The sequence below is a fragment of the Schistocerca serialis genome, unplaced genomic scaffold (assembly GCF_023864345.2).
Source record: "Schistocerca serialis cubense isolate TAMUIC-IGC-003099 unplaced genomic scaffold, iqSchSeri2.2 HiC_scaffold_1319, whole genome shotgun sequence".
Classification (NCBI taxonomy): domain Eukaryota; kingdom Metazoa; phylum Arthropoda; class Insecta; order Orthoptera; family Acrididae; genus Schistocerca; species Schistocerca serialis.
In genome coordinates, this window is record NW_026047535.1 from 47972 (window position 1) to 63007 (window position 15036).

Genomic DNA, 15036 nt, shown 5'->3' on the forward strand with positions numbered 1-15036 from the left:
AATGCAGCACAGTGATTGCAGCTTAGCTTGTAGATCACATGTCTGGTTTCACAGGTAGCCCTGCCTTTGATGGGACAGGTGACAAATGTGACCAGACTGGAGTAGATGGTGGTGGTGGGAGGATATATGGGACAGATCTTGGATCTAGGTCTATTACAGGGGTATGAGACATGAGGTGAAGGGTTGGGAGCAGGGGTTGTGTAGGAATGGACGAGTATACTGTGTAGGTTAGGTGGATAGTGGAATACCACTGTGGGAGGGGTGGGAAGGACATTTCTCATTTCATGGCATGACGAGAGGTAGTTGAAACCCTGGTGGATAATGTAATTCAGTTGCTCCAGTCCTGGATAGTATTGAGTTACGAGGGGAATGCTCCTCTATGACCGGATAGTGGGACTTCGGGAGCTGATAAGAGACTGGAAGATAAGGCACGGGAGATTTGTTTTTTGTACAAGGTTGGGAGAATAATTACGGTCCGTGAAGGCTTCAGTGAGGCCCTTGGTATATTTCATCACTGCAGATGCAATGACCACAGATGGCTAGGCTGTATGGAAGGGACTTCTTGGTATGGAATGTTTGGCAGCTGTCGAAGTGGAGGTATTGCTGGTGGTTAGTAGGTTTGAAACGGACGGAGGTGCTGTTGTAGGCATCTTTGAGGTAGAGGACAATGTCTAGGAAGAAGTCTTGTTGGGTTGAGTAGGACCAGGTGAAGCAAATGGGGGAGAAGTGTTGACCTTCTGGAGTAATGTGGATAGGGTGTCCTCGCCCTTGATCCAGATCACAAGTATGTAATCAGTGAATCTGAAGCAGGTGAGGGGTTTAGGATTCTGGGTGTTTAGGAAGGATTCCTCTAGATGGCCCATGAATAGGTTGGCACAGGATGGTGCCATACAGATGACCAGAGTTGTACCCCTGATTTGTTTGTAGGTAATGCCCTCAAAGGGGAAGTAATTGTGGGTGAGGATAAAGCTGGTCATGGTGACTAGGAAAGTGGTTTTTGGTTTGGAATTTGTCAGGCATTGGGAAAGGTTGTGTTCAATAGCGGTAAGGCCATGGACATTAGGGATGTTAGTCAGCAGTGATGAGCAGGACACTGTGGTAAGGGGGCAGTAACTGTGGGGTGTCAGTGGAGGAAATAATTGGTATCTCTTATACAGGAGGGTAGGTTCTGGGTAATAGGTTGAAGGTGTTGGTCTACAAGAGCAGAGATTCTCTCAGTGGCAGCACAGTAACAGGCCACAATGGGACGTCCTGGGTGGTTGGGTTTATGGACTTGAGGAAGTATCTAGAAGGTAGGAGTGGTAGGGGTGAGCAGAGAGATGGACTCCGAGGAGAGATTCTGGGATGGGTCTAAGGATTTGAGGAGCGACTGGAGATCCTGCTGGGTTTCTGGAATGAGGTCACTGTGGCAAGGTTTGTAGGTGGATGTATCTGACAGCTGGTGGAGTCCTTCTGCCAGGTAACCCTTGCAGTTCAAAACAAAAGTGGTGGAGCCTTTGTCTGCAGGTAGCATTATAAGGTTGGGATCAGTTTTTAGATTGTGGACTGTGGTTCTTTCTGTTGATGTAAAGTTCGTCTACATGTTGACAGATTTGGGGAATGATGGTGAGGCAAGGTTTGAGGTTAAGATTTGGGGGCAGTGGGGGTGGATCACGGTTGGATGGAGGAGTGAACTGATTAGGCAGGGTTCAACATTGGTCTTTGGTTGAGTCTGATTGGTAGGGTAAGTGACCAGGAGAGGGAGAGGGAGAGGGAGAGGGAGAGGGAGAGGGAGGGAAGGTCTTTAACAAGTCCTGCATGACTGAATTTGGGAGTGGGGCAAAAGTTGAGGCCTTTGGAAAGGACTGATATTTCTGTGCGGCTAAGGTTCATGACTGTATTTTGGGTCTGTTTAGCTTCTGGATTGTGTGTAGTGGTGGGAAGGAGTTTTAGGAGGGTGAGGTAAATGTAGTAGGTTTGTGAGATAGGGCTGGATTGGGTTGTTTAGAGGGAAGAGACCAGACAGTGAGGTCATCGCTCTCATTGGATTATGGAAGGACGGGGAAGGAAGTTGGCCATGCACTTTCAGAGGAACCATCCCGGCATTTGCCTGTTGCGATTTAGGGAAATCACGGAAAACCTAAATCAGGATGGCCGGACGCGTGCGTGATAGGGTTTGTCAGGTATGAGGGGACATGGAGGAGGTTTGGAGGTTGTTGGAAAGGTGGTGGACAGTGGTACTCCAAGACAGGAGTAGGAAGTGAGCAGGGTAGAGAGCTTTTTGAGGACCAATACTACATTCTGTTGTAATGTGTATCACTATTTTTCAAACATGTTGTATACATCCCCTATCAATCATGTTTGGATGACCTCAGAACTCACAATTGTTTCCCTATAGAAGCCAACTGCATCTCCTGTACCTTTTCTCACATGAACTATATACCTGCAATTTCTCCAGTATACCTAACGTTCAGTAACATCATACCACCACCTAATCCCTTCTCGCTTTTACTTCCTTGTTTTGTTTTCTCCAACAAAATATATTCTTTTTAACAGCCTTTTGCTTTTAGTTCGCTTCTTTTCTATGCATTTCTCCCTTAACTGCTGGGACCTTTAGTTTCTGACATTTTTCGGTGTGGACATTACTTCCTGCCTGCTATTCCTACAAAAGGCCTCATTTGTCATCTCACCTTTTTCTACTTCCTACTCTGGACACATCACAAATGTTCTATGTTGGATTCTCTTTTCTCATTCCTCAGCATTCTCCTCCTCTTTACTTTTGACTACCCATGTACTTGACACTTCATAGTGGTAGCACTGAGGCTACAGGAAAGTGTGCCAAATGTACGACATTGCTCTCATACATAAAGTTTATGAAAAAGGAAAGTGTGCCAAATATACGACATTGCTCTCATACATAAAGTGTATGAAAAAGGAAAGTGTGCCAAATATACGACATTGCTCTCATACATAAAGTGTATGAAAAAGGAAAACAGAAATCAAATTATTATCAAATCCTGTTTTATTTGTGCCAATTACAATAAAAATGTATTGCATTAAAAATGTTAAGAGAAAAAAGCTGTCTTACCTGTGGGCAAATGGAAGCCAGTATTAAATTTCTGCCTACAAGTGGCTCACGAGCATGTTCCTCCCAGAATTTTGAAAACATATCATGTGTTTCCTGTGTTATCAAAACCGATGAAGCTTGTTCATTGCACACTTCCAAGTAATTGCCTTTAAGCACTAGCTCAATATCACACCGATTTCCACCATTTATACTGCGCCATCTTCTCAGTACAGTACCACTAAAATTTGTTTGGTGGTACAATGAAACAGAAATGTATGTTTCTTAAGTGCCTTCTAAATATAATCTGTCTAACTAAACACTACAAAATTAACAGAAAAAAATAAATGAAGAAAAAGAAGAAGAAGCAGAAGCAGAATAAAGAAACAAGCTATGAAATATAAGAGAAATGAAACTGTGTCCATGATGTCTTTTGTGGTGGGCTATTTGTATAAAGATAATATAGATTATCATATCACCAAAATTACCTATCAGCAAAATACATTATGCCTATTTTAACAGTCATATAACTTAGCATCACTTGATGATGTCTGGCATTCTATAAAGGTAACAGAACTATTTACAGTGTATACTTACATAAAGTTATATGTCCATGAAAACATACCCTTTGTGGGTTTTATTAATTATGATAGAGAGGGTTCTGAACCAAGAAAGCTCGCAATGTGCAACTTTGGCAAGTGCTAATTATACAGAGCAACATTATGCAATGTGGTACAGGTCGTCACTGGACTCGGCAACTGACTTGTAGGATTTATTCTTAAAAGCAATACAACTGCAGTGTTTCAATCAATTTATGGACATTTAATAAAAAAAATTCCTTTATTAACAATGGAAAAAAATAAAAGAAAAAGAAAGACGGAAAGCAACCATGGAGTTGTAGGTTAAACTGGTAAACAGAGATAATTCAGTTGCCTTACCAGACTTTTATTAAATCCTGCACACACACACACACACACACACACACACACACACACACACACAGTCAATGTTCCAATTAAAGAACAGTTTTTGAACCCTAATCCTTTCACAGTTCTGTGGTGATGTGATTTGTAAGTTACCAATGCAGCGTGAGCTAACATTTACTTACGTTTTAATAACCATTCTTTTCAACAAACTTACAGTATTCCTACGTGTTGCCACCTCTCTGAAGAGCAAATTCTTATTACGGTAGTTTAAGAATGGACACACACATCAATGACACATTCCTAGTGCAATCCCATGAAAAGAATAAATTGCTGGAGCAGACAGAGTATCTCAAATCCATTCATGGGAATATTAGGTTTATCTTGGAATGGAAAGAGAAAGGGATATATTAGTTTCTCTGAAGGAGGAATTCTGTGTACTGTAAGTACATCCATGCAAATTTATACTTGAAGGCGTCCAACTGCACCCCTCCTTCAAAGACTGTGAGTGTCGTTATAACTTCATTTCACATGGGTTAAGCAGTGTCTGACAATGACAGCTCCCAGGATGACCTAGTAAGCCTAGGGGCTGTATTCAGGGGAAGGAGGGGCAATGGATTCTCTTATCAGATTAAGAAAGCTCTATAAATCAGAACCAACCACAGGAAGAGGAAAGAGATGATGTGAATCTACAGATTTCCTTCAGTATATTAGGAACTTCTCTAAAAATATTACCAGAATCACAAAGCAACATCATGTAAAAGTGATCTTTCATCAAACTGATAATATGCCAACTCTTCTGGGTACTGTGAAGGATGATCTCCTTCTACAAAAGGTGGAAATACATAAATTCAGTGCCACTGTGGTGAAAATTATACAGCACAAACCACAGCTAATTTACAATAATGATGTACTGAGCATCATTGCTACATAGCCTCTACAACAGAACAAATATATGACATCTGAACATTTTATTTCCAATGTCCATTTCATGGATTATGACAACATTCAGATATTGGCCACATCATTCTTTTGGGATTCTGTGGTCAAAGAAACAGTGAAAATATGGCTGGCAGGCAACAAGATCACCTGGGATTAGCACTTCCACCTACACAATTCGTGGAATCATTTAACTTCGCATCTTCCTTCCATTTCACATTTTCTCTCTAAGAGCACTTTCTGTTCAGTGTTTTGTGCTTTGCAATCTTTCAACTAACATCAAAATGAATAATGAACCATATGAAACAATCATCCTGTATTTGCAGCATCTCAAGCAGCTCTGCGTTTCATTATATTTAGCATTAGTAAAATTTTGCCTTTGAAGCATATTCTCTACCTGTGATTGATTCTGCCAACTGTGTTATCAGTGAAGCATGTTCATTAAGCTACCCGGTACAAGTAGGAATCATATGGTTTTGCTGTCCCTGAATACAGGCACAATTTCATATTTAATATTCAGTCATTGACATGCCTTGGAAATAGCTGAAATAATCTCTGCTGAAATCTCGGAAGAGGACGCAAACCAGAAAAATGATGGAATATCTCTAGGTAGTTCAAATCAACAAGATTGAAAATTTCAAGTGAATGCCCATTGATGAATGTTTAATAGATCTAAAATTAATTTAATTGGTAGCATGGATATCGCTAATCAGTCCTAGCTGGCAAGGGAGGCTCTTCTTTCATTGTCATACCATAAGTTTTGTGTGTGACAAACCAGAAGTCTTCACAATGGCATGTAATGTTTCCAGAATGAAATTTTCACTCTGCAGCTGAGTGTGCACTGATGTGAAACTTCCTGGCAAATTAAAATTGTGTGCTGGACCAAGACTCAAACTCGAGACCTTGCCTTTTGGGGGACATGTGAGCCGGCCAAGCACGACTCGCGACTCGTCTTCATGGCTTTACCTCCTCCAGTACCTCATCTTCTACCTTCCAAACTTTACAGAAGCTCTCCTGCAAAATTTTCTAAACTAGCACTCCTGGAAGAAAGGATACTGTGGAGACATGGCTTAGCCACAGCCTGGGGAATGTTTCCAGAATGAAATTTTCAGCTGGAAGCTGTAAAATGAAAACTGCTGAGAGAATCATAATTTCATTGCCCATGAAAGAAGTTGTGGTCTCTATAAGATCACTGAGATCCCAGACTCACCAGTAGAGGGACATGGGTACATGCCCACATGATGACAGAGCATGCATGTGCACGCATCAGCTATTCACTGTACTCAGTCGTGCTGAAAACAGTGAAATGGATATTTCAGAATGAAAGCAAAGGGGCAAATTGCATTTTCTGAATGTGAGAGGAATATGGGGAATGGAAACTCATGAAAGAATGGCACATGTGTCTACTGCAATGCTCAAGGCATGGCATAAGCAATTCAAGGAAGAACGAATCTCATTGGCTGACAATGCACAATCTGGAACCCCACACCGCATTACTGATACCATTGCACAGCAGGTAGATGCCCTTATTATTGAAGACCAGTGAGTTACAGTAGCAGCTGTTGGGTTGGGTTGTTTGGGGGGAAGAGACCAAACAGTGAGGTCATCGGTCTCATTGGATTAGGGAAGGAAGTCGGCCGTGCCCTTTCAGAGAAACCATCCCAGCATTTGCCTGGAGCGATTTAGGGAAATCACGGAAAACCTAAACCAGTATGGCCGGATGCGGGATTGAACCATCGTCCTCCCGAATGCGAGTCCAGTGTGCTACCACTGCGCCACCTCGCTCGGTTTGTAGCAGCTGTTCCCCACTGTAGGTAGTCAGTGGCTGCAGTGGGCCTCACTACAGTGATGTTATGATCTCTGTAATTTCTGTGTTGTATTTTTTTAAATGCACTGTCTCACTGAGCTTGTCTAGGGGTTCTGGTTGAGAACAGTAATCTGTGATCGGGTAATTTCATATAGTGGAGAAAACTGATCTCACAGTCCAAATATTACATCTCTTGTAGGCTTTTAGTGCTACTTACGAATAGCTGTAACAAAGGCTGCATGAACAGGACCAACAGCAAGAGGAAGTCAGGTGGATGCCACTGACATTCCATCCATTTCACACAGCGAAAGAAACTTGGTCCAACTACATCGCCTGACTGGAACAACACTTCAGGGCACAAAGAGCAGCAGGTGACGTTACCCAATGTACTTTTTTATAATCCAAGTCTTATCCTCATATCTATGGATTGGTGCAAAGGCTGTTTACAGATAAACACTCATGTGCACTAAGTTGTTCGGAGGTGAAGGACAAAGTGACAGAATATTTTGAGAGTAAAATTCCAGCGGCAGGAGCACACTATAAGTTCCATAGGGCATATAAGAAACCCGGATGATCTTTCAAGAATTGGGTTGCCATGCTCCAATGTCTCACTATGGATTTAAATTCAAGTTTGAAAATCTGAACTGTAATTTTCCCTACTCCGATACAATGGTCAGGGACATGCTTATCATTCATGCATCAGATGAAGGTCTGCAGAATGACCTTACCCACTTAAATAACACAATTTGGAAGAATGTTTATCTATTATTTATCTATTATTCAGGCTTCTGGAAAAACAAAGCAAATGCAGCAAGCTCTCAATTTGGAGGAGCCAAGATTTTTAAGATGGACTTCTATTGTGGCAAAAAAAATTTCAGACAAGTGTAGGCGGAACAGCAAAATCTGCCAGGCTTCCAGGGATAGTTCCACTCCACCTAAAGGAGGTAAAATCAAAATTTATTGGAAGTTAGCAATCTAAAGGAAAGTTTTGTGCTTAGTGCTTCATTACTCTTGATAGATGGTCATGTTATTACAAAAATATGAAGTGTTTACATTGTAAAAAAGAAAAAGGGGGGGGGGGAGCACAAGGCAAAGGGTTGTCTGCAGAAGCAACATCGCACTGTCAAGTACTTTACTTGTATGGGTGACATTGACCACATGCAGGATGACTGTGAAAGTAGCATTTATAGTATTATTTTTCAAGGTACCATAGCAGTTTTGAATTATGCTGGACTCAAAGGATGAAATGCACAATTTCAAGTTTATATAGGTTCCTCTAAAGCTATTATAAATAGTGCTATTTATGACTTTATTGGCTCTCCACAGTTGATCAAATTGAAAGGACCTATGATGAGTTTATAGAGATCAGCCAACTCAAATCAAAGGTCACCGTGTAGTGACTGCCCAGTATATAAACAAATGTGTCGAGGCACTGCAACTGGTGATGTAATCTAATGCAGCTGTCAACATAATGGAACTGAATTTTTTTCTACAACTTGAGTTCATAGTTAAAGATTAGGAGATTAGCGCTCAAGATCCTGCTGACAAAGAGGTCATTAGAGATGGAGCACAAGCTCGGACTGTTGAAAGATTGCGAAAGAAATTGGCCAAGCCTTTGCAAAGGAACTATCCCGGCATTTGCCTCAAGCAATTTAGGATGGCTGGACGCGGGTTCGAAATGTTTTCCTCCTGAATGCAAGTCCAGAGTGCTAACCACTGAGCTATCTCGTTCAGTTATAGTTCAAGATTCAGCTAAACGAATCCACATCAGGGATGAGAATGTGGAAGGTACACAACCCTATGCCTGATACCAAACTACACTGCTGAAGTTTTACTTTCCTTAGCCTGACACAACAGAACTGTGGAGCTGGCTCCACCTAGACCACACTGGATGATTTCTGGGGGCTAACTGCCTTATTCTAGTGGGAGGCCACACTAGCTATACCTATGTTGTCAGGTTGGGCAATAGAGGTGCACCCCAAATGGTATACTCCCTGAAACAGATCTTCAGAGTGGGAGGTCTCCCAACAACTATTGCTGTAGATAATCGTACCTAGCTTAGTACTCAAGAATTTGAGTCTCTCTGCATGGCTCATGGGATTCAGCATGTTTCTTTCTTCTTACAGAAGCTCTCCCCATAAGGATCCCACCGAGACATTGCATGTAAGGGAGATGATGATCCTTCTGTCCCTCATACACCTCATCTATGGAGATCATCATTGCAGCTGGCTTTGGAAGCAAAAAATGGCATTGTGAAGGCAATGCCACAGTCTCCTATTCTGAGATCTGGTATGGAAAGAAGGTGCGGTATCCTGCGGCTGTGGTCTGTCACCTGGGAAACACAATGTAAGTCATACAGACTGCAAAAGGTGATACAAGACGCAAACATGTGGATCAGCTTCAGCAACACGTTGATACTTTTTCTCCTTCCAGGAGCCATAGCCCTGTTTCAGTTTCACATAAGACAACACTTCTGTTCTGGAAGGTGAATGGGGGGAGAGAGAACCACAGCAGCACAGTAGCGGCAATGCCGTGCTACCACCAGAACCAATAGACTCAGAGCCCAGCATGGGCAGCACAGAGGACAGGTTGGAAGTGGACCTCACCCACTAACCACAATGGCAGCTGAAGAAGAAATTTCACCTCTCTCACTTGGGGGACGGGGGGCGAAATGTCCCACATTGCAACCAGTGCTGGGTAGTCTGCCCATCCAACAAGGTAGCAGCTGATTAGACCTGCATCAAAGCAAATCCAGGACAGTGATACTTTGCTGGTCTTCCACAGAGGCTGCTAACAGCAGCCACACTACTTTGTGCATCTTCGTCACGTGCACCAATCGTGCAGAGTGATGACATCACTTTGCCTGAGAAGCCAATGAGCAGACACTTGATATCACTCGGTGCCCATAGTAAATTCCATGGATTCGAGTATCAAAACACACGGTTATTTAACAGGCATCCCAGCAAGTTCGCAGCAGTCTTGTCTGAAATCGGCAGTTCCTAAATCGGCAGTCTACAGTCTTCACTCCACGGGTATCGCAACCCTGCAGCCACAACCAGTCAACAGCATCAGTAAAGAACTTAGCAGCAGACAGTGTTTACTTCTGGTGGACGACCATCACATTTATTGGCATAGTCTCAACCACAATAGATTTAAATTCTTTTTGTACTTGGAATGGATGTTATGGTTTCATGAGCATAATAAAAGTGTGTTAATTAACAAACTGCCTGTTGGCTTCTGTCAAGTGTTCTTCAGTCTACATTTGTTTGATGAGTTTCCTGATGTTTTGCCAGCATGAGTGGCTTGCATTATCAAAGCTTCATCCTCTATTGTTGGTGGTGGACTGGAATTGAGCTCGCAGCCCCAGATTATATGCTACCTGCATTGGTCATTTGCTGCAACACGGGAATCCAGGTCCCATTCACCATAAGGCTTTCTTCTTTCTTGTTGAAGCTACTGTCATGTTTATGTATTTTTATAGCTCAGGTAGTAAGGGGAGAACCGCACTGGAAACAACCACAGAGAGACCCTTGGACAATGGCATTACCAGGTAAATACAATATGCAGCTGTGAGCTCGACTCCAGTCCACCATCAGCAATCGAGGGTGAAGTTTTGACAATAACAGCCACTCGTGCTCACGAAACATCACAAAAATCGTCAAACAAACATATGCTGAAGAACCAGAAACAGATGCCAACAGGCAGTTTATCAACAAATGGCCACGAACACCTTAACAATTTAGTGTTAATTAACATGGTATTAATAATTTGATATGTGTTTGCCAGAAACCCTGCTACTGAACAATGGTCCAGTTAGTCACAAGCAAGAATCAGAAGAATCCACATATGAACAGCACTGCTATATTTAACTCTTCTGAATCATTGTGGACCTCTTTGAAGTAGTCAGTCTTGGTTTTATTTCTCCAAAAGTAGTTCAAGAGTTGTCCCACTAGCCTAGTTTCTTACACTCTTGATGTATGACAGAAAAGTGCAATCTCTCCTTTTTCACAATGTATCTATTACTGACCGACTTCCCTGATACACCACTTCGTTAGACACCAGTGTGCACTGTAAGTTTTTCTTTTCTTTTCTTTTTTCCATGATGATTCTTCTGTGTCCCTGTTGTAGTTTATCTGTTGTTGTTTTGGTGTTCAGCTTGAATAGTGTTTCGCTTGTGTATGTTGCTTCAGATTTACCAATAGAGTAGTAGAGCTTGAATTCAGCATTTCTTCCTGTAGATTGGCCAGGTGTTTCATTTTTCTTGTTTCAATTTAGTTGTTTTGCTTTCTACTGAGGCTCTCCTGTTTCAGATACAGGTGATGATTTCACCTCAGCATATTTAACTTATTTACAACTTTAAATTGTTTGTTATTGTTCATACAGCTGGTGTTACAACACTGAAATATAAATTATACTACAACAAAGGCAACAGAATAATGTTGTGTGTCACACATCAAAATCATCACGCATAAATACCTTAAAAAAACTTGGAAATGGAGATCATTTAGTGAAATAAAAGCAATGTACCACAAATTAAGAACAGAAAATCATGAATGGTACCAGAAACGGTTATTTCAAAAACAAACCCATTACGTAATTTTATTTTCATCAATAAATATGAATTTTGTGCTGAGAAAATTTGTAATTCATGAAACTTCAACATATAAAAATAACAGCTTAAACAGGACAAGACTCTGACTTAAAAAAGATACTGCTTCTCCTCCTGCAGCATGGGCTGGATTGTTAATCCAAGTATTTTACTGCTTACAACAGTCAATGCCATCAGACTGACTGCTGACCAAGAAAGTTACACATATGCAAAATCATTTACACAATGGGTGAATGTGGAGACCAGGAAGCAGACTTTACTGTTTGTGGGAGGCATCTTGAAATCTATGGTTGACATGTGACTGGTTCTTACCCTAGTTGAATACCACTGAAGAAGAGCACCGTAAGAAGCTTGATCAATATAGTGACCTTTATGTATTGCTGAGTAAGTATGGTGTACAATGAGATCATCATCCATATCAACAGTTTTGCTACTGTCACTGGTTGAGTGAACAATAACCACACAAACTACTTTGCAGCAGTTGATATTAAACACATTTACTTATTCATTCAGTCTATGTGTTCTGGTGAAGTCCTCATGAAGGAGATCTTTCAATGGTGTGGAATTAACTAATGTATACATAAAACAGGACAAGTATCAGTCAAAGAAATTCTGTATGCTATGTTATCCATTAACTATGACAAAAACATCACTTTCTACTTGTGCTCACACTAACTACAAATAAAACAAAATTAACAGTAAAGCCACTACTTTCAACATACATTGCCTAACAAAAAAGTTAAGTACTCAGAAGACGTACTCAGAAGACATGGTCAGATATTATTGTCAATTTGTAAACGTACACAGCAATGGCGAGCAGGTAAATGGTTAGAGTTGCAATTATGTGTAACAGGTAGAACAACAGCCACAAGAGTGCATTAGTGTTGTTTGTGTTTAGTATTGTTACAGGGCTTGGTAGGTATATAAGAAATGTGAAATGCATCAGATGTTCAGTGATCACTTTGAAGGGGAATAGATGCTGCATACTCATGTGAGACAGGCTTCATTGTTGGTCTTCATACGGCCAACTAGTTGAATCGTGCAATATGATTTGAGGGGTGGGATGAGAAAGTGGCCTGATGTCAAACTGGGTGGGAGGGTGAGGACAGGCAAACTAGTCGTCAAGATGATGATGATGGTGGTGGTGGTGATGATAAGGTTTCTTTGGGTATATGATGGCATGGACTTTAGCATCCTTACAAAATGTTATGAAATTAGTGTGGAAGAATATTGTGAAATTATGAAAAGGAGAACTGCAAATGAAAATTGAAATAAAGTCCTGAGAACTTTTGTGTGTGTGTGAGGAGGATCAGGTAGTGATAGTGGATGGAACAGGGAACAGTCTTGATAGGGATGGGGAATATGACGTGGTTGGTGACCTGGTAAAGATAGCTACTCAAACTGTTTCAGCGTCATGATCGGGTTCATCTTAATGCAGCTGTTAGGTGCGTTAACATGGGGCTGGGAAGGGCGCTGATGGCAGAGGGCATGGATCACATTTCAGTGGTGCCAGTTGGGTCTATTAGTAGATCGGGTTTCACTAGGCATGGCCTGTACCTCAGTAGGTTTGGGAATGGGAGCCTGGCAAAGCTTTTAGGTGACAGGGTAGTGGGTGGTGGTGAGATCACTCATGGAAAAATTCCTGTAATAGTTGGTGTTAGAGCTGCCCTTTTTTAGATTGAAGTCAGCTGCTTAAAGGAAGTCTCACTAACTAAGGGCTCACCTTCAGAGGACGTCATGTTTCCAAGTAGAGAAGGAATTAGCATATTTCATCAAAATATAAGAGGTATTAGAGATAAAGTTAGTGAACTGCTTATAGATGTTGACTCTGAAATTATTGGTATGTCAGAGCACCACTTAAATAATTTGATTTACCAGGATACAGATTAGCTGGCTGTTTTTCAAGGAGTTCCTTGTGGGAGGGGGAGTGGCTATGTATGTACAAAACAGTATTCCATTTGAGTCCACAGACTTGTCACAGCACTGCATTGAACAGACATTTGAATGTTGTGCAGGAGTAGTTAAATTAAGTGAAACTGAACTTCTAATTGTTGCTGTTTATAGCACTTCTAACTTTGACTTCAGAGCATTTCTGCTCAAGCTAGAAAGGGATCTTGATTCACTTTATAGGAAGTACCAGAAATTCGTTATATGTGGTGACTTCAATATAAATTTTTTATATGATGGTGCAACAAAAAGGATGTTCGCAGACCTCCTAAATTCATGTGACCTCATGCATACTGTGTTTTTCCCCAACTAGGGTACAGGGGAACAGTAGCACAGCTATAGGGAATATTTTTATTCATTCTTCATTGCTAGAAGGGCATTCTGTTAGTAAAAGGGTGAATGGCTTGTCAGACCATGATGCACAAATTCTAACACTAAAAGGCTTTTGTACTCAAACAAATGTCACATAAAATTACAAAATATGTACGCAAGTTAATCCAACAGCAATAGAGAGTTTTTTAAACCTTGTCAAGGAACAAGAGTGGCAGAATGTTTATAGTGGTGATAACATAGATGATGAATATAATGCTCTCCTTAACACATTTCTCATGCTCTTTGAAAGTTGCTTTCCATTAGAACATTCTGAACGGGGTACGAGCAGTAATAGGCAGCTTGGGTGGCTAATTAGAGGGATAAAGATATCACGTAGAACAAAGTGGGAATTATATCAAAACATTAGAAGTAGTCACAATCAAGCCACAGTAGCCCATTACAAACAGTATTGTAACTAGCTTAAAAAAGTTATTATGAAAACAAAGAGTATGTCATATGCAAACAGAATAGTTCATTCAAAGGATGAAATTAAAACCATATGGTCAGTTGTGAAGGAAGCGTCTGGTCAGCAGCACAAGATCAACGATACAAAGTCAGTTCGCTGTAAAAATATTTCTGTTACTGATAAATCAGGTACACATGAGATCAAAAATATCTAGACACCACCAAAACCATACATTTTTCATATTAGGTGCATTGTGCTGCCACCTACTGCGAGGCACTCCATACCAGCAACCTCAGTAGTCATTAGACATTGTCGGAGAGCAGCATGGGGCACTCCGCGGAACTCACGGACTTCGGAAATGGTCGGGTGATTGGGTGTCACTTGTGTCATACGTCTGTACACAAGATTTTCACACTCCTAAACATCCCTAGGTCCACTGTTTCCAAAGTGACAGTGAAGTGGAAATGTGGAGGGACACGTACAGCACAAAAGCGTACAGGCTGACTTCATCTGTTGACTGACGGAGACCGCCGACAGCTGAAGAGGGTCGTAATGTTTAATAGGCAGACATCTATCCAGACCATCACACAGGAATTCCAAACTGCATCAGGATCCACTGCAAGTACTATGAAAGTTAGGCGGGATGTGAGAAAACGTGGATTTCATGGTCGAGCAGCTGCTCATAAGCCACACATCATGCCGGTAGATGCCAAACGACGCCTCGCTTAGTGTAAGGAGTGTAAACATTGGACGACTGAACAGTGGAAAAATGTTGTGTGGAGTGACAAATCACACTGCACAATGTGGCGATCCGATGGCAGTGTGTGGGTACGGCGAATGCCCGATGAACGTCATCTGCCAGCATGTGTAGTGCCAACAATAAAATTTGGAGGCGGTGGTGTTATGGTGTGGTCGTGTTTTTCATGGAGGGGGCTTGCACCCCTTGTTGTTTTGCGTCTCACAATCGCAGCACAGGCATACATTGATGTT

The 15036-nt window shown here is 41.5% G+C and overlaps 1 protein-coding gene across 1 annotated transcript in view; it reads right to left on the reverse strand.

The window, feature by feature from the left end:
* LOC126439380 (DNA helicase MCM9-like) overlaps positions 1-15036 on the reverse strand; it is a gene marked incomplete at its 3' end in the record, with an annotated part of 123658 nt that overhangs the window by 47051 nt on the left and 61571 nt on the right. Inside the window, exon 7 of the mRNA XM_050090562.1 lies at positions 3068-3284. Within this exon, the coding sequence (XP_049946519.1) occupies positions 3068-3284 (217 nt within the window). The remainder of the gene's footprint in view (positions 1-3067; positions 3285-15036) is intronic.